The following is a 27146-nucleotide window of genomic DNA, read 5'->3' as shown; positions in this document are numbered from 1 at the left end:
CTGATCAATACTAATACAACCGCTATATAAATGCAATCCACTATTATTATTATTATTATTATTATTATTAGTACCAACTTGTTGATAGGCATTTGCCTGAGTCTGTGGATGTATGCATGTATATATATGCACATTCTGTGCATAAGAGTGCTTACTGCAGTATTGTTGAGAGAGCATAAAGGTCACTACATCCTGAAATTGATGAATACTTTCCGCTTGTTTGGTGGTTGTTCTGGGAAAGCGCTTGAACAGCACTTCCTCAGCAAGGTCAAGATTTTCTGTGTGTTTATATGAGCACTGGGGAGGAGTATTTTACACTTAACGGCACATCAGACACTCAGAAATATGACTTATTCATAACCCGGTGATCAAGGCGCTGTGGGTGAGAGGCCTTTGCTTCCCTGTTGCTTTTGATAGATACATATCTTGAAACAGGCAGATCTTTGTTACTGCAGTTCTCTCTGTGCTTGTGGAGTCGCTCTCATATGCATCATCCCCAACACCGACAGACCGTGGAGACTCTTTCATGAATCCTCCCTGATGCAGAGTTTGATGTTACGGTAGATATGCAACAGGATGAAAGATGTTCAGCGGTAATGTGGTTCTGGATCTGATCTCGACCTGCTTTATCCCACGCTGCTCTCCTGTCCTGACACAAACCAAGCCTGCTGCACAGCATTACAAGCATGTAGAGAGGGCCCCGAGCCAACTTACACACAGCCTTCTAATACTTCATTCAACAAGCCAACATGAACAGTCTCCTTGATGCTACGAGACAAACTTTCTCTCATGGAATTTACAAAAAATGCAGTCTGTGGGCCAACAGCCAGCCATGTGGACCACAGGTTAGACATGAAACCTGTTGTTCAAGCAGTTTGTATGCCCAGTAAAGTTTCTACTAATGAAACGAAATGTCCGTTTGACTCCAAGCCCCAGATAAAGCAGCAGATACATATGTGGGTCAGTCAGCTAGCCGTTAGAGGAAGCCGCTGAGGAGTTAATTGCTCTGAGATATCAGCAACAGTGCTGGTATCATGCCAAGGTGCTGAGGTAATGAGTGCAGGCCACTGTAGTCTGTTCTGAAGGGTGAAAAGTGAATGAGGACTGAAGGTGGGTGGTTAAGAGATCTAAAGCATGCTGACCCAGATTATTTGGTAAAGGGAGGATAGACACAGCCATTAAAATGGGAAACAAAGTCCATTCATTGAAGATGTGAGAGACAATGAAAATGCTATTGTTTTTCTGTGATGAGCCTGTTTAGAAAAGCATGTTTGAGCTGGTAGATCAGCCGCCCATAGCAGATGACCCCCCCGTTAATTTGGATAGAGATCCCCCAGTAGCAAATTTTTCATAACCTAAACCATAAGCCCTAAGTCGAGCTCTGCTCTGCGCTGCTCCTCTGGAAGTAAGGGCCTCATAAAAGGCTGACTCACTATCTTTAGGGCAACACAAGGGCTCATACAATATGTGAACAGCAAGCACACTCAAATGATAAAACTTTCTGTCTGCATCATCACAAATTAGGAAAATGAAAAATAAATATGATACTAAAGCAGTTTGATGCCAGTCAGAGTTGGGCGGGATCAAACGTGTCCTTCTACCATAAAAGAATGCAAGCAGCTGAGCTCCATATGACGCAAGTGAGAATGGAGCAACGCATCCACCACCCACGCCGGAAAAAATATATTAACCGCATGTCTTTATTTTCCAATTAATTCCAGTACATTATTAATAAAAGCTTCTTGGTGCTTCATCAAGACTCATCATCACTTGTGGCCTTCAGTGTAGACTTGTAAACTTTTATCAGTGCTCATTTTTATCTGCTGAACAAAAACACATCAACGCCACGCTCTCTTCACCTCCAACAAACTTGTGAAACCAAGACCATGTTTACCATCGCAAATGTCAGCTGTTTAAACAAAAAATTAAGAATGAAAAATAAGAGGAGATGTTGCAAACAGAATTAATACGTTTTACCTAGTCCTTTGATTGCCACACCTAAACTTATAGCCTCAGGGGATTAACCATCCACCTTACTGCAGTGAGTGCTTCAACAAGAGAGCTGAGAGCACCCAAGAGTGAGTCACACAAGGCATACCAAGCATAAAAGACAATAAGTGCAAGATAAGTTTGATTTCTTTGGTTTACTTGCTCAATTGTCCCAGATATTATGAAACAAGAGCTGTTCTCATCAAGAATTCTCTCTTGCTAACCATAACCATGTGAGCTGCTGCTTTTGCTGCCCTCCATAAAGAGCGGAATGAAAGAGCTGCAGGAGGAGAAAATGTTTCCCATGGATAGGCATTTACCACAATTTGTGTCTCATAACGTCTGCCACTGAGTGATGGCCACCATCAAATGCATGTTTAGCGCTCCAGAGTGAGTTAGATTTATTTTGCAGGCCCAGATTAAACACAATAAAACATTTCAAGCTGCAGAAGACTATTACTGCTGATGAACAAACGCCAGCAGTTCTAACTTTCATATACAACCACTGGACCTAAGGTTTCGATGACAATAGAGGGGCCCAAAAATGTAAACAATAAGTCAACAGCGAGAAGCCCTCCAACATCATGCCATAACAATAGATCCCACTTCACTGACAAACAAACACAAATACACAATCATAAACGGTCCCAGCCTGTGCTCACTCAACCTGGCTATAATCGCATCAAAAAAAACACATGACTTCCCCACAGAAAAGTATCAGCCAGGCTCATTTGTGCGCATGTGTGTGTGTGGATGTGCCAAAAAAACAGAAGAAAAATCAGCAGTCTTCATCTGGTAGACTTCAACTCAACAAAGGCAACACAAAGCCATGCCGACACCATCCCCCCCCCCCTTACTCACTCTACCTCTCCAAGACATGCCACCGTTGGCCCAGAATGCACTTCTTCACTCTCAAAAACAGGTCGCCATGGCCCCTAACCTATTCAATCTGTGCAACACCCCGGCCTCTCACTCCCCATGCAAACTCTGTTGTAGCCTCACAGTTTGTGATGCACAAAGTCAGTAAGTGACCCTCACATTTCACTTACACAAAGACATGCATGACGCGGGCTAGCTCTACCCCTTCAGCCGTCCCGCTCTCCAGTTTGTTTCTGAAAGGATGATTGACGTACACACAATCTATTCCTTTCTTTTCTATTTTTTCCTTTCCTTAAAAGATCATAAGAGCTTTGGCATGTTAATTAGATTTGTATTCTATAAAACTACTATAAACACTAATATATCCATTTGGAAAGGATTTAAATACTAAAATCCCTTCAAATCCTTGTTTGTATATGTATGTGACATTTCCTCTCACTGCATTCACACTCTGAGATTTACATTCAGTTAGCAATGAGAAATGTATCAAAACACACGGACGAAAACAATAATTACAAGGAGGTAAAAACAAAAAAGGCCACACAACACAACTATGTTAGTCTATGAAAAGAGTTCCATAAATAACTTGAGTATCCAGCTGTGGCTGCCTCTAAAGGTTTACATATCAAAGAATGCATGAAGGACAGTTTACAATCACACTCAGTAGAGAACAGGAGTCTCCAAGAAGGAAGCAAAATCTAAAGGACAGCAACAATATGAAGAACTGTGTGGCGTAACTGGATATAATAATGGTTTTATCTACAATAATTAGAAGTCTGTCAATCGTGACCCTGACTCAACACGTATGCTTATGTTAAAAACTAGTTTTATCACAGCCTGATAAAAACCTCAATAAATAAATATGACTTACGATATTTCCTGCATTCACTAGAAGCACAGCTTGTATTTTCACCGGGAAAAAAAAAGCAAAGAAAAAGACATCTCCCTTGGCTATCATCAGCACATTGCTCCATTCAATGACACCTAACAAGTTTGCGCTTGTCAAAACTCACTCATAGGAAAAGAGGGCAGGCTAGAGCAATCACACTGAAGGAAATTACGGCAGAACTACATAATCTTTTAAAAGGTCACTGGAATTTGTTGAACATTGCACGTGTAAGTGCAAAAAATGCAGTACTGATCATTGGATGAGTCACAATGAGAAGTCCTCACTGAAAGTTAGTCATAACTCACTTTTGTCATTATTATTGCTAAAGTTTGTTCTTGATGTCAGCTTGAGTAAACACTGCAGATGTTTCTTGATTTGTTTGGTTTATGATGTAGCACCACTTCCCCTCACAGTGCAACAGTGTGTCAGGCAGAGAGAATATTACTCCCTGGGTGGCTTTCCAAAGATGGACCTCCACCCTGCACCGCACTTCAAGGACACGGGGTTGTGGTGGAAAGGGAAGGGGACAAAGGGCTGCTGTGCGGACATGTGCGAAATACAGATAAAGAGGTGAAAACCATTAAAATATTGACGTTTTCAACCGCTGCCACATGCTGCATCAGAACACGGAGCCAGCTGCAAGTGCAGATAGCTCACTCTGTGAATAAATGCGGTCTTAACGCACAATCCTCCAAGAAGTCTTAAAGTAGCAACATGCCTGTGTATTACAACTCAGCGAAGCATGCGAACTCCAAAAACGTACAGCTGCGAATAATCAATGAAAAGCTTTCCGACGAAAGAAATCAGCTGACACATGAACGTTAGGCTGAGCAGCGATTGATTTACAGCTGTGCTTTAATGGTATTTTCAGCAGTGAGATTCACATCTGCCGGCCAAAAGCTGTGTCATTGCTACAAACTCTTCTACTTACCGAAGTCGAAAAGCGGAGAAGTTTTGAAACACTGCTTCGTTTCCCGGGGCAGCCCAGCTTTCCAAGCACTCATTCACTCCTTTCTTCGGGACTCTCTCCTTCTCCCTCCCACAAACCCGCCCCGCTACCATCTGACGCCATCCTTTCTCCCCCCCAGTTTACGCCCCTCTCTCGCCTCCCCCTCTCGCTCCCATCCCCCACCCCCGCCGTGTGCCACAGAGAAAGTAGACGAAAAGTTGTAGCGATGATTAGAAAAAAAATTACTATTTCCTGGATGTTCTTATTCTCAGCTCTTCAATTAAACGCGTCGAGAACGATCTACGAACTCCTTTTTTGTCTGTGCAATGAAATTCAGTTTTTTAAATCTTAATGGGTACTGCTAAAAACACATAAGTGTAGACATATCATATATTGCGTATATTTAGGTGAGATATCATTTTACATAATGTTATTTTACTGGGATATTTGATTATTTATGTTCAGTCTGACCAATGAAATAGTCCTGGATAAATATTATCATTATGAAAAAGTGCGCCTTTCATGCTTTTTATGTTGAGGTCAACATACGTTTGAGTTATCCATGTGAGCCAAACGCCTTTTTTTGGTGTTGCCTCTGTATGATGTTACAAAAACAGAGCGATATACCTAATATTGGCCTCGCAGACACACAGCTCTGGCTGTGATTACAGCAGCAGCTGTTCAAAGCTTTTGTTTATGAGGAGGGGCCAATAAGAAGAAAGAAAGAGAGCTGCTAAAGTGGTTTAAGACATGATGAGAGGATAAGCTGGGTGGCAGCACTGAGGCTGAGTGTGAAAAAAAATAAGGAATTATTAAAAAGGGAAACTATATGGAGCTGTACATGAGAATAAGAAGTTCTCCTTAAAAAGCTGACAACAGATAAACATTTTGCTTGTGATGACTTGTGATTTGGATTTTGACTTTAACGCAACAGTTCAGCAACAAGATATCATCCTGAAACCAGTTTGCCAAATATGGAGCTAAAACCAGGAGCTGTTGGTTTAGTTTAATAAAACACTGTGTAAACAAAAAAACAGAAAAACAAAAGGTTTTAAACTGGCTTTTATGAGACCACGATAACTGTTTTAATCATTTTATCAAATATTTCTTTAAATGCATAACATTGTTACCAAAATCTTTAAGGAGTAAGGGTTTGTGATTTGAATGTTTATAAATGGTTTAAAGCGCTTGAGCTGATGGCAGCTGGACTCCTTTTAGGTTCTTGTATATGTTTTCTTCAAGCTTTTTCTGAGTTGAAGATGCCGTTCAGATAAGAGACTAAACATCTTCAACAACCTGAAAGAAGTTTAGTTGCCTTTGATTTGAGTACTTTAGACTTAACATGACTGAACTGGAAGACTGAGAACTTCAACAGATGATGCTTGTGAATGGTTTTGCATTGATTGGATCAGGTTGGCATCAACGTATAACTTAAGATAGCCTTGACTACCAGACATTTAAGGCACCAGAACAGCCTTAAAAGCTTCCCTCTGCATGTTGAGAGTAGTTTGACCTAGAGCCACGAGCCACTCTTAAACATGTTATGACAGTGAGGTATAATCAAACTGCTAAAACTTGAGGAAGACCTTCACTCTGTGAAAATTATAAAAGGAACAAATGCACTGCAGGGTGTTTTTAAAGGACTGTGTGTTGTGCACCGATAGTGTTGTGTACTGAAAGTTAAATTCCTTTATAAGTGTGTTTGTAAAAACAGCCTCATGCTGTCATAGCCAATTTTTCTCAGATCCCTGTACTGATTTCTGGTGTGTCTAATGATGTTTAAAATACATATGCATGTTTGACTGTAAGTCTGTTGCTCATCAGAAAGGCGCATCATCATCATCATCATTATTATGGCCTACATACTGTATAGCTGTGAACACTGAACCACTGCTGCAACAGGCACAATTAAAATCACAATTAAAATAAAAATAAATAAACGAAAGAGAAAAGAGAAAGAAAATGTAGTTTCAGTTTTAATTTCTCTGTATGTTTTATACAATGAATGTTATCATTTACCATTTAAGGAAACATTTAAGGAAAGTTGCACATAGTAACAGAAAATTACCAGAACATTTTCTTTTCTTTTGTTCCTGTTGGATTTTTTTGGTTTGTTTGTTGGGTTGTTGTCAGGGTTTTTTTACAGCGTGCGACCTCCCACAGTGCACTGCACATGTAGTTTAAATACCATCACTGATCTTTATTAAGTTTTGCCTGCTCTCTCCTGTAGTTTATGCATTCAGCGGGCTCGTTGTTCTCCTCTTTTCTGCCTTTTCTTTCCCCCCAGCTGCAAGCTGGTTACAGCAGATTGCTGCCTCTCCTTCAGAGTAGTTTTGCTTGAATTTGCTGTCTGTTACAGAGGAGCTATTCCTCCCCAGTGTTGTTAAGTTCAACTTATGATAGGAAGCGCCTTAAGGTGACTGCTGTAGTCTCAAGCTTCAAGCCACTTTACACTGTTTGATAACACTGACTTCAACTTAAATCTTTTTTAATTTCACGGGATTGCGTTTTTTGTCTTATTTGTCATACACCCTTCTTATTCAGTATAAGACAAAAGCTCTAAAGCTTCTCATTTTAGTAAGAAAAGACGACATACAGTCTTGACACAGTCCAGTTTGTATGTTCTAGTATTACATGTGTCACTATGATATATACTGTTTGGGTTTTCTTTCTATATTTTGGGTGTTTGTGACGACCACACTGTTTTCCGCTGCATTCCTGTTGCATACATTTTGAACAAGCCATACACAAAACCTAATAAAAAAATAAAGCCAAGAAACTCCTCTTCCAGGCCTGCTAACTCCAGCTTTCATTTAGTCTCTGGAGTGATGCAGTGGGAGCTTTTTCTTTTTTTTTTAAGAGCTGCCGCCCTCGTGGCACTCTTCACAGACTCACACTTTACAGTTTGTCTCCTCACTCACACAGTGCCACAGTTCTGCGCTGCAGCCGAGCCACTGTATCATTTGGGTTGCCCTGCCTTCAGAACTTCCTCTTTCCACACCAGTGCTGTTTGTGTGTCTCATCTTGGTGAGAACACTGTGGGAGGCAGATAAGTCTGTAAATAGAGACGTGTGGTCATGACATAGGAAGACGTTCTTAGCTGCTGGGTAACTCCATGGGAAATGCAGACAGGACTTGGGAGACACTGGGAAAGATGAGTGGGTTTGATGGTTAGTGACTGTGGGGAGGAAGTTATGATGATGCCATTCCTGGTGCATGTGTTTACAGATTTGTATGTGGGTGTGTGTGAAAATCACGGCTGCCTGGTATATTTGTGTTAATTGCAGTAGGGCTTTTAATATATAGCTGCACACTTTCTAAAACTATCAATGCGTAAATCTTGCTAGAATCTGAAAAATCTAGACATAACTGGTGGTTTTTAAGTTTCTTATAAGAAGCTGACTTTATGTGGATACAGGTTTTGTTCATGTTGCTGCCATGATGTGTAGCAGGAAGCTGGACCCAATTGCTGGAAACAGACGGAGGTAACAAAAAAAAATCAACTTTTACTGAGGTTGAATTCAGGACGGTCCAAAATGGCACGGGGCCAACAGCAAAACACACAACGCAAGGGTAAACTGGCTCAAATCTGACAAAAGACAAAGGGTAATTGGGGCAAAGTGGAGACATCCGGGAAACTACACACAGACCTGGGAAAGTTAAAACAAGAGACAAATGCCTATCAAATCAAAACAGAAAGCAACATTACAGAGGAACACCTCAACTCACAACAACAGAGACAAAGACTCTTACAACACAATATTAGGGAATATGAGGGATGCTAGACTTAAGTAAAGGAGGAGGAGAAAGGAATCCAAGATAAATCACAAGTGAAAACACCAAACAGAATACAGCGTAACAAAAAATGAAGACCAAGAATCTTAAAGACACGAAACAAACAGAAGATAAACAGAAGATACTAACAAACAATAGGAATCAACTGGAAATTACACAAAACTGAGTCAAAAATCCAGGACCACCACAGTAGCTGGTTATTATGAAATTGCATAAGTATAACCTGCTTTGCACATGTTTTATTTGTTTACCCCACTGAGGACAGTGTTTGTCTATCCTTCATCCTAAATCTGACAATTTCTCATCTCATTTAAGGTTGTAAAATGGCACAAAACTACTAAATTTTTATCTATTAATCCACAACTTCATGATTTATATTGTGTTATAGTGGAAACAACTTGAAAGGTTTTGTAAAAACAAATTCCTAGGATTCCTTTATAAGTTAATTATGCATGTTAATTATAATTATTTGCAAATATACCTGTAAATATACCAAATACAAGCGAGCATTTGTAGTAAATCCTCATGCACATTGGTACTGAATGTATTACATTATCTGTCATTAAATTGTGAATACAGTCATATGAAAAAGAAAGCTTTCACAGGACTGTCTGCAGTCACAGGACTGCAGAACATGCAAAACATTTCTCAATGATTTTATCTGCCTCTTGCATTACTGTCGAGGAATGTTCCCCCACTCTTCTTTGCAACGTTGTTTCAGTTCATTGAGGTCTCCGGGCATTCGTTGATGCGCAGCTCTCTTAAGTTTATGCCACAGCACTTCAATCAGGTTGAAGTCTGCCCTTTGTGATTGCAACACCTTGATTCTTTTTCTTTTTTTGTTCAATGATTCTGTTGTTGATTTGCTCCTGTGTTTGCAATCACTGTCTTGTTGCATGATCCACTTTCAGTCCAGCTGTCAGACAGATGGCTTTACATTTGACTATAGAATACTTTGGTGTGCAGAGGAGTTTATGGCTGACTCAATAACTGCAAGGACTGCAACTTTGAAAAGTCGTAAAATGTAATAATTAACATGATAACTGAGGCCCGTAGAGTCTGAGATGCAGGTATTTGATGTTTAGCCGTTTCTCAGAGCACTGCATGGTCTGACATTAGGGTGAATTTACAGGGTCATGCACTCCTGGGAAAATTGTGGCATTGCATTAAAACAAGACTTAATTTTTCAGTGCAGCAAACTCCCCAAACTTCTGCTTTTATAGTCATATGACAACGTTACTTTTTACATGGCATGTTGCATATATCTTCAGACTTTAGAGGGGAATAACTTACCCCGTGGGACTCTCTGGGGCTTCAAGAGATGATGCGATATATTTTCAGGCTGTAACATGTCAGACTTACAGACTAAGGGAACAACATGTTAACACTCATTTCCCCTTGATCAGCTGATCTTACAAGTGAAGCTTTACTTTCATAGTAACAATGAGATCTTAAATACTGTAAACAAAAATGTAACTGTAGCAAAAAGACTAACGTTTTTGGGTTTTTTTTCATCCAGCCAGTCCTTTAGGAAAAAATCCAGTTAATTGAAGGTTTGGTGAGGTAAACATAAACATACAGCAGGCGACAGTGTGGTCAACGACCTGGCATTTAGAAAAAAGGAGAACACATCATTCAGTTTTGTTTAGCGGTGTTTCCCAGCAGCATACAGTTTGATGTTGGAAATGAGGTCAGAGACAAAGACATAAATAAAATATGACATAGAGGTGACACAAGATTTTGGCTCATGTAAAAACAGAAAAGAAGTGATGACGACTTTGCAGAGAAGAAAACGCTCTCATGTCCCCGCTGTGGCCAAAGACTCATTTTACCCTGATGGATAATTACATTCTCATTTTATCTAAAAACAAAAACAGACATTCAATCTGTGTCTGACTCATACATTTGAACACCAGTGCATAAACTAAATCATCTTATTTGGACATTTTGAGGAGATTTTTCTTTTTCAAATTTTTGACTTGCTGCTTATCCAAGTTTTACTCATCTCAGCAAACCAAACGTCCCACAGTCACAAGGACAGAAGTGAAACATTGCAGTATCTCCAGTCGCAAAATCCCATTGAGCATTCAAACCTAACAGTGCTGCACTCTGCTGTCTGCTTTGCCAAAATAAATACAGCTCCTGGATGCAAGTGACTTCGTGAATTGTGTTTGAACACCACATCTGCGGTTGCTAGAAAACAAATAAGAAATGCACAAACAGGGCTAATCGTTTGCATTGTTTTTCATTATCCTTTAACTGTTTCTTCCATACTAAAATCCATACAGACAATAATATTCAAGCTATACTAAGCCAGAATTTATTGTTTTTCTCAGCTAATAATTTTATGACATATTTCCCAGTGCTCATTATTTTTGAGCGATTCCTGCTGTCATTCTATGGCACTATGGCAAAGATAAGTTACCGTAAACCTAGAGACACAGAGAGAGTACACACTAAGGGGTAATAAAAAGAAGAAGATAATGAAAAGCCCTGCAACAGCTATATTACAGTGAACTGTACGCTCACTCTGTCTTTACTTTAACCCATACAGGCAGTTCATACTTCATGAAATCACAGGGCCAAGAATTCCCTGTTAAGTGTTTATACAGAATTTTGAATGACACATTTAACAGTTAAGAAATGATAATTAATCCTTAACAAATAAAATAAATACAAACAACATATATCCCTCTCGGCCCTGCAGGCAGTCTATCCTTCAAGCTCGAGTCCTCTACCAGAGACCTGGGAGCTTGAGGGTCCTGTGCAGTATCTTAGCTGTTTCTAGGACTGCGCTCTTCTGGACAGAGATCACAGATGTTGCCTAGTTTGGGAGTCACCGCACCGAGTGTCCAGTTACCACTGGGACCACTGTTACCTTCACCCTCCACATCTTCTCCAGCTCTTTTCTGAGTCCTTGGTATTCCTCAAGCTTCTCGTGTTCCTTCTTCCTGATGTTGCTGTCATTTGGAACCGCTACATCTATCACTACGGATGTCTTGGGTTTCTGCTGCCTGAGGTATTCACTGAGCACGCTGTCGGTTGGGACCATCTTCCTATGTATTCCTGGATGGTCGCTGCCTCATCCTAGACTCCAGTCTTGTTAATGATCTCACTGAGGGGGTTCAGGCCTATGCAGAACAGCAGTGTGGACAGAGCATCTCCTTGGTAGATCCCGCATTTGATACTGACTTGTGCTATGGGCTTGAAGTTGGCCTCTAGTGTTGTACGCCACATTCCCATTGAGTTCCTGATGAAGGGTCTTAGGGTCCTTTTGATCTTGTATAGTTCTAGGCATTCCAGGTGTGGGGCATTGAGTCATAGGCCTTCTTGTAGTCAATCCAGGCAGTGCACAGGTTGGTCAGCCTAGTCTTGCAGTCTCGGCTGACTGCTCGGTTTACCAGTAGCTGGTGTTTTCCGCCTCTGGTATTCTTCCCAATCCCTTTCTGTGCACCACTCATTTATTGTGTCATATGCCTGTTCATCTAAGCCGCTATGATGCCTGACAGGTGGTACTGAGGCGGGTTATTGTCGGTCGTTGGATGGGACCAGTCTCTTCTGGGTGTCCTTCAGGATCAGGACTGTCCGCCTAGGTGTCTTGCATTTAAATCTGCTGCAATGACCCGGTTACTGCGTTCACCAGATTTCAACACAATTTCGATCCGCTCCTCACGTGTTAACCTCTTTGACATGTCAATGGCTGTGAACAAAGAGAAACTTGTAAATAACTCATGAAAGAATAAAGTTACGTTGAAACCAAGCACACCATTGTTTTTCTTGTGACATTACCAATAAGTTTGATGTGTCACATGGCCCTCTTCCTATTGAAAAAACAAAAGTTGCATCCAAGATGGCCGACTTCTAAATGGCCACCATGGTCACCACCCATTTTGAGGAGTTTGCCCCCTCACATATACTAATGTGCCACAAACAGGACTTTAATATCACCAACCATTCCCATTTTATTACGGTGTATCCATATAAATGGCCCACCCTGTAGATAGATAGATAGATAGATAGATAGATAGATAGATAGATAGATAGATAGATAGATAGATAGATAGATAGATAGATAGATAGATAGATAGAGATGACTTTTGTGTGATAACTGATGTTTTTCTCCAGAAATTGTGTTTTAATAATATTTTAGTGTGTTTTAACATGAAAACATAAATCGTATGATGACTTAAATTTACTGTAGTGAAAATTAAAATGGAGACGTCATTCTGAAGCTGTTGGAATTTAATTAACCATGTAAAACCATTACAACCATTAAATATTGGTTTTGATTTAAAAAAAAGAAAAAAAAGAAGAAAAGTAAACAGCTCCTCATAACAGCGTCGTAATTATCAACATGCATTACCATTTAGATCTCATACTTTGCTTTTTGCAGCAAAATAGCCTGAACATTCAATGCAGTATTACGAAACCTGCATGTGGGACAGCACCTGTTTGCCACACTGGCAGAAATGGCACCTCAGGTGACATTATAATCGTATGACTTATGCATAGGAGGGATCATGAATTTAGTCTTCCCCATGGTCCTTTAATAATCAGCAGGTGGGAAAATAGACAGTTGTCTTGAGTGTCAAGGTGTCCCTTGAATTCTGTCACCATTTTCCCATAAGAAATACACACAGACGTGACATGTAGAGTTTCAGGATTCCTTAAAATTCCTGTTTTACAAACACTGTCATTTAAGTCCAAATTGTCCTGAGAGTTTTCAGCTGGAAAATATAACATTCACATCTTTCTAAAATGGAGCAAACACTGAGTGACCTCTTGTGTCTTGTATCAGAACCTCTTATATAGTACTGGGCAATCGCTGTTACCAAGAAAAGAGCACCCTTCTGCCCTCTTGTGTCTAAAAGTGGAGTTACAATGTAGAATGAGAATCATTAATGACTAAACACAATGCAATCTCTTACAAATTTATTAAACATAATTACAAAATAAGAAGAAAAAAAACTACAAATACATGAGTGAGATTATTCGGTCACACAATGCACTCCCTCTTTTGCGTTGACTGCCTCAATACAATTTCAGCTGAATGTCTTCTTCAGCTTGAATTGTGATTGGACCAGAGGAAGGGGAGGAGGTAAACAGGGGGTTACAGCAGCACAGGCAGGGTGTCCCTCAATAACCAGTTACAAGATAGTGAAACAACACAGATAATACTGGCAGGAAAATAATCAATGTGCTATGACTTGTAGACCAAAAAAAGGAGAACAAGATTATCAATAATAATCAATAACATAACTTACAATATTACAACATTTTCCCGTGTTGTGTCAGCTTTTCTCTTTTATATTTGTGTGGCCACCTGACCAAAGTAGCATGTGACAAATTCAAGACGTTATCAGTTTGTCAGGAGTCAATAGTTAACCACAGTTTTATCAGTATGAGCCAAGCCCGTTCGATTGCTTCGTCAGCTCTCATACATCAAATATGAACTTTTTTGCCTCACTTCAGACTCACCTCCACTCCTCACCTCTGAACCCATCCAGCTCAAGCCAACTGTCAAGAGTTCCTCCCCTCTACTCACCAATCAGTCCCTGGTCCCTCTTTCACCATCAGCTTTCTGTTACAGAAACTCCATGAATGGCCTCAGTTTCAGCCTCAGCCTGAAAGAACTAGTTGTGTTTACGAGAGGACAATGTTAGTCTGTTCACCTGCTGGTCAGTGTTCAATACTCCGACTGGGATAGCTGGAATAATTCAGAAGAAATTGGATATCATAGATATTCATTACAAATTTAGATCACTAGTAAAGCTTGATGTAGCTGTTGTTCTTGGATGGGATCAAAAATGAACAAAGAGAGGAGAGCAGGAGCCCCTTAATTAATAAGGAGGAGGTGAAAAGAAAAATAAGATGTAAAAAATCAGATGAATGCAAAACATTGTGTAATTATTCCAAGCTTCATGTTACGCTACATAGTCAGTGGGCACGGTAAGCAGCACTTTCTCTGGTGCACGTGTAGCTAGAAATTTAAAGGTTTCACCTGGGAGACCTGCTGCCTGAATCGGTATCTCAGCAGTGCACTGAAATTATTTTTGCCCTTAGACACAAATATACAAACACGTGAACTGAACTAAGGTTCAATAAAAGTGTACCTAAAGTCTTGTGTCTGAGAGAAGTAGTTCAGAGGGTTCATTTAGGTGTCATGTTTGCAAGTCAAACTTCTACATCTTGTGGTAAGCTTTTTCTAAATATAGCCATTTTAAACCCCCAAAATAAGATGACTTAGAGAAGAAATGAGCTTCAGTCTGATGATTAACAGGGAGGTATGCATACATTTATTTGCAGCTTCTACCAAAATATGCCCACAGGCTCAATACAACTTTGTGCATCATTTAGTACACATTACCCCCCAAATCCAGCAAAATGTATTATTTGGAAAAAATTGTATTACCTCTAAAAATTTTCTGTATATATATATCAGCTTTTTTCCATTCCAGACAGCACGATCAAAGCAACCTAATCTATTATCATTCGAAATACAATTAATCTGTTATTTCCCTATTTAGCTGCATGATCTAAAACAGAAAAAATAACTACATTATTATTGTTAAAGTGCCAGAAGTCATCGAATCTCTAGACAATGATTATCAAAATATTTCCCCACTCACTGTGTGGAAATAAACTGTTTCATAAACTAGTTGTTCTAGTTCTATACATGCATGCATGCATGCCTACATGAGCACTGCACTGGGGCTTGAGCTGCAAACATTTACAGTACTATATTTTGTGAGTCTCGGCACTAACAAATGTTCAAATGTGTGAAGCTTCCAAAAACCAGGACAGACTAAATTTGTGACATCCCAAAGCTAGGTCTTTGAGGACACAAATGCATGCTGTTACAAACATGTGCACACTCACACAAACACATGAGGTTGCAAACACGTAAATGCATTTGCATGCTCAAGGTAAACCCTGAGAAAAATGTCAAAAGCAGAAGTATAGGCATATGCTCTCGAGCTTACGTGATAAGGCAATCTCTGCGGTCTGCGGAAAATAAAAGCAAAAAAATAGAAAAATAAAAACATGAACAAAAAAAAAATGCTTGGGACAAACGGGAGTGAGTTAATGTGAAGGTTTAGCCTGCTGCTACAATCATTACACAGGCAGATTTCCCTTTCATTCTCTTTCCCTGTTTTACTCAACCCAGTTAATTGTTGACTTTGTTATGCAATTTCCAAACAAACATGGGGCAATTTGGCATGAATTTGGTTCAAACTTAAAGTCGTCCTGGACCTGCAACAGTATAAAAAGAGCGACGCAGGGATCTCAGGCACTCTTCAGGCCTAAAGAGGGGTTCGCTGTTACAAAGTGCTTTGTGCTGCAGCTAGAACGGGGAACATGGCACCTGTGAAGAAGGTAAAATAAACCCTCTGCACACTATGCTCCACTGTGTGTTGTTTTACACACCAAGTGCAATATGCAGAGCTGGTTAGTGGACTGTGGTGCTGTAAAGGAAATGTTGCCAGTGCATGTTTCATGCATGTGTGAGCATGTGGTCTGTGAAATATCCAGACTGGAGCACTCAGTGCTGGAGAATCTCAAGCTAAAAATTGCTTTTTATCTTTACACCTTTGTACTTAAACAGCAATACTTACAGATTCATAAAATTGTCATTGCACACAGAGATAACTAATTTCTCAACCACAGTACATTATATATGGAACCATCTTTGTGTGTTCTTTGTCATTATTTTTAAAAATGTAGCCTGAAAAATGAAAGCCTGTAGCTGCTTCTCTGTGCATTGGACCAAAGGGAGACATGCATGGTGTCTCACCTGGAGAGTGTGCAGTCAGGCTGGTGAAGGCTGGTACGCAAATTTATAGTCATATGTTTTCTTTTTCTTCCTTTTACTTAAAGGCAAAAATAATCAAATCCCCCCCTTGTTTTGCAGGTGCCCAGATTGTGGGAGTCAACTGCCACTTTGACCCCATGACCTGCGTGGAGACCGTGAAGTTGATGAAAGAGGGAGTGGAGAAGGCTGGTCTGAAGGCTCACTACATGGTTCAGCCGCTGGCATTCCACACTCCTGACTGCAACTGCCAGGGATTCATTGATCTGCCAGAGTTCCCCTTCGGTAAAATATTTTTTGTGCATATTTAAAAAAGAAAAAAGCAGGCTATCTTGCAGTGGCCATCATTTCATATCCTCTTATCCCCTATCCTCTCAGCCCTAGAACCCAGAATCCTAACCCGCTGGGACATGCATAAGTATGCCAGGGAGGCATACAAGGCTGGCATCCGATTCATTGGTGGCTGCTGTGGTTTTGAGCCCTATCACATCAGGGCTTTGGCACAGGAACTGGCCCCTGAAAGAGGCATAATACCCGCTGGATCAGAGAAACATGGAATGTGGGGTAGTGGTCTGGAGATGCACACCAAGCCTTGGGTCAGAGCCAGGTAAAGGATTTTAAATGATTAGACAGATTCATACAATTGTAGCAATAAAATTCTTTAGTGTCTGTCTCCTAACCTGCCCTTTTTTTCTAGGTCCTGTCGTGAATACTGGGAGAAGATCTTGCCTGCATCCGGTTGCCCCAAATCCGCATCCATGTCCACACCAGAAGGCTGGGGTGTGACCAAGGGTGATGCTGAACTGCTTCAGCACAAAGAGGCCACCACCAGCAAGGAAATGAGGCATGTGCTGGAGGTGCAGAAGTCCAAGTCCACAGTATGAGGATGAGATTATAAAGAAAATCAATGCACCTTTCCCTCCAGTCAGTCAACAACAGAGAGACGGGGGGGGGGGGGGGGGGGGGATGAGTGTGGTCTTTCCCAGTTCAGTTAGACGATGAAAAGCACTTGTAACAGCAGTGCTCCGACTGTAGAGTGTTAAACTGTAAAACCCCCAAAACAATAGGCCTGAGTTTTTTACTTCACTTTATGGCTTCGTGTTGTTTTTGTGAAGCATGTGCTTGGACTGCTGCAACAAATCAAACTACTCAAAAATGTCTGTTACAAATTTCACCCATGCAGACATATGTGAAGTGATCTAGTGTTTGACTGTTTTTTTTGTTTTTCTTTTAATGCCTGCCTGCTATCAGGTTGAAAACAAAAGGCCAAAAACTGGGAGGGAATCCAACAACAACACCAAGAACCATCTAATCCGGACCAAACTAGTATCGCACATTCACAATACTCTCATTCAAAGAGTTGCATAACCTTTCCCTTGCCAATCAGAGCAGCTCTTAGAACACTCCCCTTCTTCAGAGAGATTTAATCTGGCCCTCTGCCCCACTCTACTGTCACTTCAGCATCTCGAGGTCTGAGCAGTCAGGGGTCCACACAGCTGTGAAATTATGGCACCAGCAAAAAAGGTATGTGCAGACTTTTTTGTCCAGAGGTAGGGTTATGCTGTGAAAAGTTAGTTTTGTGAAATTATTATAGCAATCATAATGATCCACGGTGGGGTTAGTATTTCTGTCTGAGATTTCTGCTCCCATCTCACGCTGTAAGTTAAATGTGGGTGAAAGGTTGTGAGGCTGGGGTATCATACTGCATGTTTATGGTAGTCTTTTTGAGTGGTGTGTATTCTGTGTAGAACATCAGGTCATTTCTCAGACCACTGAACCTTCTTGATGCTATTAGGCATACAGAAAGACCAATGAAGCTCATTTTATTTATTCCATTTTTAATTTGTGTACGGAATAATGGTAGCTTAAAAAAATCTTAGAGTGTCACACTGCAAGCATGTTTATATTTATATTATCCACTGGTCAGTTTTAATATTTTAGCCGATTTTGCTTCTATTGCTAGACTAAAGATGTGTGCAAAACACACAGTTAGGTGTTTATTCAATCTGTAGCAGGGATTTATGCAAAGTAGCACATAGTTAATGAGATAGTTTGGATTTTTTGCCATTTAAAAATAAGATTTCATAAAATGTGGATTATAAAAAAACATTTTCTTCATTAAGCATTCATCTTATATTAGGAACACTCAATGTGTTTGCTCAGTTCACTTGCAGTCTCCTTTGATATTATCCTAGGTTTTGACTTTTTCCTGTAGATTAAAAATAACAAGACTTACTTCAAAATATTATTTGATTTTGATTTTTGCAACTCTTACAGGATTTTTTTTGAGCTTTTTAAAGGAACAAACCTTTAAAAACAAACTTTCAGCGTGGGAAGACAGATGTGGTACAGGATGTAGGAATCTGCAATCCACAAGGCCAGACAATTGATTTAACTGTGTATAAGCTGATATCGATTACAAGTTTCTTTAAAATATACAGTTTGCAATTTCTTTGGCTTTACTGGCTCCACAGTAATATTTGCAAAATGATCCACTGAGCACAGGTTAAGCTTCTCCGTGGATCCCTCTGTTTCCACAGGGCATCCTTGAACGTCTCAATGCTGGTGAGGTGGTGATTGGTGATGGAGGATTTGTGTTTGCTCTGGAGAAGAGGGGGTACGTAAAGGCCGGACCATGGACGCCTGAAGCTTCTGTACAGTACCCTGATGCAGGTAAGAACATAATGCTGTACCAAAACTGCCACTCCGTTACATCTTAAAATGGGATTTCCATTATCCATTGCTGGGTCTGCCTGTAAATACCTGGCAGTGTATGTTACATTTTAGATTGCTTTGGCACAGCGTTTGTCCTATGATGCAACCACTTGATGATTTTCAGTGCGACAGCTGCACAGAGAGTTCCTGAGAGCCGGGTCCAACGTTATGCAGACCTTTACATTCTACGCCAGTGATGACAAACTTGAGAACAGAGGCAACAACCTCAAACTGACTGTAAGTTAAAAGGGAAATTACAGCAAGTTTCATTCTTTATCAAAACAAAAATATTTTAAATGTGTATTTGAAGAGTCTCTTTGATTATTAGTTGGGTTTTTGTTTTTTTTTTGCTTCATTCTACAGGGAGCTCAGATCAATGAGGCTGCCTGTGATTTAGCCCGTGAGGTTGCCAATGAGGGTGATGCTCTTGTTGCTGGAGGAGTGTCCCAAACTCCATCTTACCTGAGCTGCATGAGCAAGGCAGATGTGAAGGCCATCTTCAGAAAACAGTTGGATGTGTTCATCAAGAAAAATGTGGACTTCCTGATTGCTGAGGTAGCTACACCGAACGCTTTGGCATTTTTTAAAAACTTTTTCTGGAGGATTCCAAAGGTGTAAAACTGCCATTGAACCAGTTTTGAGTGTTTCTTACTTGCTGAGAGAAGTTTTGTTTGAGCTTAATGCTTTTGTCCTTTAGTACTTTGAGCATGTTGAAGAGGCCGTGTGGGCTGTGGAGGTGATGAAGGAGACAGGGAAGCCTGTGGCTGCTTCTCTGTGTATTGGACCAAAGGGGGACATGCACGGTGTCTCACCTGGAGAGTGTGCAGTCAGGCTGGTCAAAGCCGGTGAGTACAGTTATCTTTGTCAATTTTTATGTTGTTTCAGCAGAAAAGAATTACAGACTGTCTCCCTGTGAGCCTTATCAGACACTAAAAAGTTCAAGACTTCTTATCAACTGAGGTTTATATACCTTTACATTCATGTGAGGTCACTTGGTGTATTTCTACTACAAGAGTGAGTGACTATTGGTCCGACAGCAATTTATTGGACAGTAAAAATGAACAAAACTTCAGCATCTGTGCCACCATAGTGTAACTAATTTATAAGGAATAAAAATGGCATATGATACCTGTAATTGGTTTTCTTCTGTTAGGATTTCCTTTTTTTTCTGGGATGAGCCTGTACAGGCCAAAACAGTGGCCAATAGTTATTTTATTCAGTAACATGCACAAAAATGTTCCCACTAAACACAAATACATTCAAAGACCTTATACCCACAACTGCAAACCACAGTTGATTAGGTGTCAGCCATGTATTTTCTTACACTCTCACACACAGTTCATGTTACTGCATGTGGTGTATTTTGTTCTACAGGTGCCCAGATTGTGGGAGTCAACTGTCACTTTGACCCCATGACCTGTGTGGAGACCGTGAAGCAGATGAAGGAGGGAGTGGAGAAGGCTGGTCTGAAGGCTCACTACATGGTTCAGCCGCTGGCATACCACACTCCTGACTGCAACTGCCAGGGATTTATCGACCTGCCAGAGTTCCCCTTCGGTAACGAGATACTGTCTTGTATTATAAATCTGCCATTCCAACTGTTCTGGATACGCACTGTCCTTATATATGCCCTCTGCTGGTGAATATGCTACACTGCATTGCAGAAAGTTCAGCCAGCCAACACAGAACAGCAAACTTTCACCACAAACTACAAAACTGTAATTTAAATGTGCATTAAAAAAATGTTTTTTTTTCTCTTTCAGGCCTGGAGCCCAGGATTCTGACTCGCTGGGACATGCACAAGTATGCCAGAGAAGCTTACAATGCTGGCATTCGCTTCATCGGTGGCTGCTGTGGCTTTGAGGCTTATCACATTAGGGCTATAGCAGAGGAACTGGCACCTGAGAGAGGCTTCCTTCCAAGTGCATCAGAGAAACATGGCTCCTGGGGTGCTGGTCTGGAAATGCACACCAAGCCTTGGGTTAGAGCCAGGTCAGAACAGAAGCAACTATTAATTCTAATACTTAAAAATACTTTGTGAAATATGACATATTCGCTGTTTACTACCAGTAATCACTCTTGTTTTTTTTATGTCTGTTGACTTTTAGAGCCCGACGTGATTACTGGGAGAACCTGAAGCCAGCCTCCGGTCGTCCCCAGTGTCCCTCCATGTCTGTCCCTGATTCTTGGGGTGTTACCAAGGGCCATGCTGATCTGATGCAGCAGAAAGAGGCAACCTCTAAAGAAGAACTCGAACAGCTGTTCGACAAATCAAAAACCCACTGAGTCAGTCTGTTTCAGACTCAGCAGCCGACAGCTGTGTACAGAGCTACTGATGTGCAGCAGTCCATAGTATCTATATACAGTGCTTCATCTAACAAACATAGTGTCAGTTGTCATGACATTAGCACTGTTATGTGTATCTTTAGACTTTAAAACTGGGGCCACAGCGTCTCAAAAGTGGGAGCTGACCCAGTAAACCCAGTAAAAGTGACCAGTTTGGTTTCTCCGACCCTGGACCACTTAGTTTAATATCTAATAAAAAAGATAAAATACAAATCGTTTGTTTCTTCTCAGTTTCTTTCTGATGATGGGCGGTGTACACATATATTCTGTGTCTACTACTTGTGTCTATGCATCCACAAATAATCTGCAAAGCAGAGTTAAAAGTGTTATAACAGAGTCATTGTTCAATGCTATAAGACCTGTCATTAAATAATAAGGCTAAAATTAGTGAGATTTATGCTATCTATGGTTTATTCCTGCAATGAGAATAAACAGTGAACTCAGTTGAACTCTCTGATTAACTGTAGGCCTGTTACTCAAAGCATAGTTAATGTTTACCAACATAACACCTGAGTATATGTCTACAGTAAGCACAAGATGACTTTAGAACATACCAGAAAGGACTGGAAACTTCTTGGTCTCATGGTTGGACATGGTGTTTATTACCCATCATTAAACTGTTCTCATCTTTCCCATTAATTAATTTGACAAAGCTTAATTGGAAAATAGGATCTGACAGTGTCTGCATTCTAAACCAGATGCCTGCGGTTTTAAAAGCATTTGCACATTGTTTTCCAGAAGGCCTGTAATGAAAGATGTTAATACGTTTTACTAAGAGAACTGCTGAGACATATAAACTATGAGAAGAGAGGAAAAAAAAGTCAGATACCCAATATGTGCTGGGTTTTCCTCTCTTATGAGCACCAACTATTAAGGAACAGCAATATTAATAACCTAATTGCTGTGTAATCTGGCTTTTATATAGATATTATACTACAAATACTACAGTATGTGCAACGCGGCACGAAGGAAAACGCGATATTGCTCCTGGTGACATATTTTCACAAATAAAAGAGCTCTGTTCCTTATCTCGCTTGTGATTGAGCGAGCACAGCCCACGTGACGAGGTTATCCGTTTTCTTCAAGGGAGTGTGAAATTAAAGATAGATATTTTTGCCGTTACCTAACAGGAGCCTTGTGTTGACATTTCCCTTATCATACGACAATATTCAATCAATTTTGTCGCTTTGACAACAGTAATGGTGTTCTGGGCCTTATCAGAAATCGGATAATTTTACTTTAGAGCGGGCTGGAGGTTTTTAGTGATACAGTTTTTCATGTTTTTTTTACAGGAGACGGCTAACGAAGACTGTAACATGGCCTGACCTAACAGGACAGTCGCTGACAACACATCTACCGGCCACCTGCTATCATAGACAGAGGGTTAAAGACACAGCTAGAGGTAAGGTGTAGCATGATAACAGTGCATTTATCGCTAATGCACTTCAACCTTCCACTCAAAATGTATGTTAACGACCAAATCTTACCTAAAAATTAAACACTCTTCCCACAAACATGTATTGCTATTTGTCTACTATGACTTTCACATTACCTCCTGCACCGTTGTTATAATGTCATTCGCTGAACCCTTTCTGTCTTACGGGCTCGCCGTCGATAGCACCATCATGTGGTGTTTTTGCGTGTTTTTCTTTCTTTCTGCAGCTTCAAACCGGAAGTAAACCCGAGAGGTCGTCATGGGGAGTAAAGTCAGCTCCAAAATGGCAGCTCCCGTCGCTCGAGTTGTTCAGGTAACGTTAACTACTTAAATGTTAATTTCTCCGGGTTTGTTTGTGTTGTCTCCTGATTTAGAGCTTATAAAGTAAAACGCTGCTTTTCCCGCTGTTCCGAACAGTAAACTACTTTATATCGTGCGGCCTCTTGAGGTGGCAAAGACCCGTCATACCCTTGTTAGTGCCCTTGTTCATAAACCGCACAGGACACATCAATATCGTTTAGTCACGTTGTGAGAGCGGCCTTTTAATCAATTAATTAAAACTTAAGGTAGGTGTAATATTAGTTGTTTTAGTTGTCAGTCTTGCTATGGCTGAGTATAGCATAAAACGGTTCACAGGGAGGCCTATATGTCGGTTAAAGACAGATCTTTGTACCACAGTAGCCCAGCAGAGTATTAAGGAACTGTACCAGCAGTGCTTATTTCCTACTAATAGACTAATTTTAATCGTTTTTCAATTACTGGAGGATATGAGCGATCTGTGATGTCAGGAAAACAGAAATAGTCTCTACAAATTTTTAATTTGCATTTAGCCACTAAATGTATGCTCTTTGTACCGAATAAATGTTTGTAACAGTACGTTTGTGCGACATTACGTGATAGCAGAGCTTCAGTTCATCCTTTGTCATTTTTTTTTTTTTTTTTTTTTTTTTGCTGTTTCTGATGTCATTTAAAAAAAAAACAGTACGTTTGTGATGACTGCTTGTCTGTTCTTTCATAACTAATGCGGATCAGAATTACTGCATTTTAGCTGCAGTTAGGCCGCTAAAATGCCTAACTCCCGATGTCAGGAAATATCTTTCACAGATTGGAGTTATAGTTATATAACATATATAACAATCATAAGTAACTGCGCAGTTCATTCAAAAGCTGTTTCTTGGACAAGTGTGGACTATACCTTTTTAATTTATTCATAAATTTAAAAAGTTCAGAGTTGAGTTCATGTGTGAAACTTAAAAAGTTTCAAAGTTGTTGTTGTGAACCTGCAACTTGCTGTCAAAGGAGCTCTCAGTGCAAGGGAAGCAGGCCACCCTTACCATCTGCAGAAACAAAACAAATCCAGACTAAGTCAATGATTCGGCACAATAAACTGTTAGCAACATGAGTAAGGTCTTGACTTGTATGGACGAGGTGGATGATTTGTTAACGGTGAGGAAAAACCTCTTCACAACATCCAACATCTAGAGCCTGTACAGAGGGTTCACTCCAAAGTCCAAATCATTTGCCACTGTGGAGAACAGAAAGGCCAGATAACACTAAAGAGAAGAGACACATGAAACACAGGTACTGAGACTCAGTGGCACTCAATCATGAAATCCAGTGCCATGAGGCAGAAAATCAGCTTTATGCTGTTGTTGACTGGACAGCAGTTCACAGTACGAGTGCACAGATAACCAAACCATGTCGCAAAATAAACTGCTGTGGACAAGTCAGTCATTTGACCTCAACACAGTTTAGTTATATTTGACTTGTTGAAGACAAAACTATAGGCAGAATCCATAATGATTTCCTGTGAAGGTATCTTAACAAAGTATTTGATTATTATATTATTTACATTTATAATATATCCATTTATTGTTATTATTATTGTCATTGTTACCCTAATGCTAATTTGTCTGATTATAACAAACAACTGAGACTCTGTCACTATAGACTGTTGTTTGTACCAAAAAGCACTTAAAAGATGGGCATACTGATACACTACACTACTTTAATGGGTTGATCTGTTAGATCAGAGGTTCCCAAAGTGTGGGGCCTGCCTCCTGAGGGGGGCGCTGAGCCATTGCAGGGGGGGGCGCGCGGTATGAAAAGAAAAAAAGAACGCTTGGACACTGCTAGCATAATTGACAGGTTTTTGATGGGGCTCCAACACAAATGCAAAGCAGGAGATGAAGCATTGCCAAATATGTTTCCAAACCAACTCCAACTTCATTCCAAGAGCCCTGCCTTTGGCTTCACCTGCACAAGTGCCGAGGTAGGTCTCTGCGACAGAATTAGTTTCCCTTGCGTTGGGAGCACGTGCTGGGCTCTTCAAATCACGGACAAACAGTATCCCACATTCTTGATTTTTAGTTCACAAACACTTCTTGTAATAAATAACTACTCCTGACATTTTGGAGATATTAATTCTTTATACAGTAAAGTTAGAGCGATCCTGCCACGATTTGTTTCCCTGGTTCAAATCACGGACTAACAGTATCTCAAAGTTGTTTATGTTTTTGAACCCATTTTGCACAGAGAGGAATTTTTTGAGAAATGTATTGATAGCAATGTTGAATATTATTACACAGGAAAAAAAACAACCACACGTAAAATAATCACACCATAGGCAGAGGCGGAGATTTTCGAATCACTGAAAACAGAGATTTTCGGTGATTCGAAGCACCGTTTACGTGTGGACGAATAGGTCCAAACGCATAGAAACAGCTGCATTTTCAAAAATACCAGTGTAGGTGTGGACGTAGCGTAAGAGTTTGGAGATTATTTTATTACTACCTGTAATTTATTGCAGATTACTTGTATTTGCCTATTTGTTTACTAATTGATTGAGGTGTGAAATAAACCGCAATGGAGTTTGAAAACAAAATATGGGTGTGTATGGTTGGAGGATATGTTTGTGGGGGGGCGCAAACATTTTTCTTGTAAAACAAAGGGGGGCCCAGCAAAAAAACACTTTGGGAACCACTGTGTTAGATGCACTTGTATTTTGTATAATGTTTGCTCTGTTGTATGTTTTGTGGTATATTCCTATCAACTGCTGTTAGAAGGCTACATTAACTTAACGTTGAGCGCCTGATTTTACAAAAATACTGTCACAAGTCATACCATACATAAATAAAAAATTTAATTCACCCTAGTGTTGTTCATCATATTTTTCTAGCAGCTGTGTTTGTTTTAAAGCTCATTCACTCTGTTTTAGCACGTGTGGGAGACAAAAAAAACTGTCAATTTGTTGTCATGTCAGGATGCCTACCCTTTAACTGACTGCTGTTTGATTTTGTTTTCTCAGGCAATACGGCCTCATACTCCCCTGATCAAATTCCCCAACAGACAAGGCCTGCCCAGACCTAATGGTGAGCCTTTGTTTTTCCCAGCTGAAAGAACGTGTTCTTTTAGGTTCACATTTATCAGAAATATAATCGTTAACAATGCCTTCCCTGGTGATTATTTCATTACGTTACTCTTTTTCTTTTCGTCCTCAAGCCCAGGAGGCATTGAAAACATTAGCACTAAACCTTCCTCAACATAATGCTCCCACTTCAGCTGCAGCATCGCCTCAGTTATCAAGACCGCATGCACCTTTAACACCAATCCCAGGCACGCCAGACACACTGGCCTCTATTCAGCTACTTCCTGCAAGGTACCGCAGGAGACCGTTAACAGCAGATGAGATGGATTACATCCAGGTGAGGCTATCTTAACTGTACCCAGAGTTTTTACACAGAACTACTTGGTTCTTTAAAATTGAGCAGAGTGGAATAACAAAAGAGACGGAAAAATGTCAAATGTCAAGCAAAGTTGGCAACAGTATATGACCCACCTTTGACTGATCATAAACTCATAGCAGTAGGATTCAAAAGTACAAAGGTTAAGTGTATGGACTGATTGAGAACTTAGGAAAACTTACTGTAACTTGTTGCTGGTGCATAACTAGCTATAGAAACTGCAAGTAGAATCTGAAAGTTTTGAGTATTTAAGTATATATTTTGGCTGGTATTTGTGTTTATTTGTATTCTATATCATTTCTTTGCCACAGCGCGGTGGACCAGAGTGACATGAAGTGACGCCATCACTGCAGCCAAAGTCCTTATATGTTGAAGATCAGTATGTCTTTAATCCTGTTCCTCAGCACAAGAGAACCCGATGCCACATGTAGAATAAAATATTACATGGATCCTGTTAAAATGTATATATGTTGATTATTAGTTGTTTAAGTGTATATGAACTCCATACAAACAGATGTTCACTGTAAAACACGCTGCAAAGGCACACTAGCTCCTTGGTTTGTCTTTATTCACCTGGCATTGCATATTTTTCTCAA

The 27146-nt window shown here is 40.3% G+C and overlaps 4 protein-coding genes across 4 annotated transcripts in view; 3 read left to right on the top strand and 1 right to left on the bottom strand.

Annotated features, from left to right (window-relative positions):
* The window catches only part of LOC308403626 (LHFPL tetraspan subfamily member 2a protein-like), a 10378-nt gene extending 5559 nt beyond the window's left edge, over positions 1-4819 (bottom strand). Inside the window, exon 1 of the mRNA XM_080893213.1 lies at positions 4689-4819. The gene's annotated coding sequence lies outside the window, so the exon portion shown is untranslated. The remainder of the gene's footprint in view (positions 1-4688) is intronic.
* Positions 4820-15860: 11041 nt separating this feature from the next.
* Positions 15861-17195, top strand: LOC308403937 (betaine--homocysteine S-methyltransferase 1-like; the record flags this gene model as incomplete). Its single annotated transcript, XM_080893725.1, has 5 exons — positions 15861-15878; positions 16242-16329; positions 16414-16596; positions 16690-16918; positions 17009-17195. 5 exons carry the CDS (start codon positions 15861-15863, stop codon positions 17193-17195), a joined length of 705 nt encoding a protein of 234 aa, XP_080749851.1.
* A 477-nt stretch (positions 17196-17672) lies between these two features.
* Positions 17673-21552, top strand: LOC308404865 (betaine--homocysteine S-methyltransferase 1-like). Its single transcript, XM_080895137.1, has 8 exons — positions 17673-17835; positions 18852-18984; positions 19151-19263; positions 19390-19581; positions 19724-19871; positions 20401-20583; positions 20790-21018; positions 21135-21552. Exons 1-8 carry the CDS (start codon positions 17818-17820, stop codon positions 21310-21312), a joined length of 1194 nt encoding a protein of 397 aa, XP_080751263.1. The 5' UTR covers positions 17673-17817; the 3' UTR covers positions 21313-21552.
* Positions 21553-23034: 1482 nt separating this feature from the next.
* Positions 23035-27010, top strand: kgd4 (alpha-ketoglutarate dehydrogenase subunit 4). Its single transcript, XM_080895139.1, has 4 exons — positions 23035-23120; positions 26115-26178; positions 26309-26511; positions 26862-27010. The coding sequence occupies exons 1-4, from the start codon at positions 23067-23069 to the stop codon at positions 26877-26879; spliced, it is 339 nt and encodes a 112-aa protein (XP_080751265.1). The 5' UTR covers positions 23035-23066; the 3' UTR covers positions 26880-27010.
* Positions 27011-27146: the final 136 nt, after the last annotated feature.

The sequence above is a fragment of the Rhamphochromis sp. 'chilingali' genome, assembly GCF_963969265.1.
Source record: "Rhamphochromis sp. 'chilingali' genome assembly, chromosome: 10".
NCBI classification, from domain to species: domain Eukaryota; kingdom Metazoa; phylum Chordata; class Actinopteri; order Cichliformes; family Cichlidae; genus Rhamphochromis; species Rhamphochromis sp. 'chilingali'.
Note: the sequence above shows the minus strand (reverse complement) of the source record. Positions and strands in the feature narration are given on the sequence as shown.

What these genes read in the sequence shown, in the direction of transcription:
- LOC308404865 (XM_080895137.1), top strand. An exon ending in CCTGCCAGAGTTCCCCTTCG is followed by an intron (nt 20,584 to 20,789) that starts GTAACGAGATAC and finishes TTTCTCTTTCAG; the next exon opens with GCCTGGAGCCCAGGATTCTG. An exon ending in AAGCCTTGGGTTAGAGCCAG is followed by an intron (nt 21,019 to 21,134) that starts GTCAGAACAGAA and finishes GTTGACTTTTAG; the next exon opens with AGCCCGACGTGATTACTGGG.
- kgd4 (XM_080895139.1), top strand. Translation starts at nt 23,067, where the DNA reads ATGGGGAGTAAAGTCAGCTCCAAAATGGCAGCTCCCGTCGCTCGAGTT. An exon ending in CCGTCGCTCGAGTTGTTCAG is followed by an intron (nt 23,121 to 26,114) that starts GTAACGTTAACT and finishes TTGTTTTCTCAG; the next exon opens with GCAATACGGCCTCATACTCC. An exon ending in AGGCCTGCCCAGACCTAATG is followed by an intron (nt 26,179 to 26,308) that starts GTGAGCCTTTGT and finishes TTCGTCCTCAAG; the next exon opens with CCCAGGAGGCATTGAAAACA.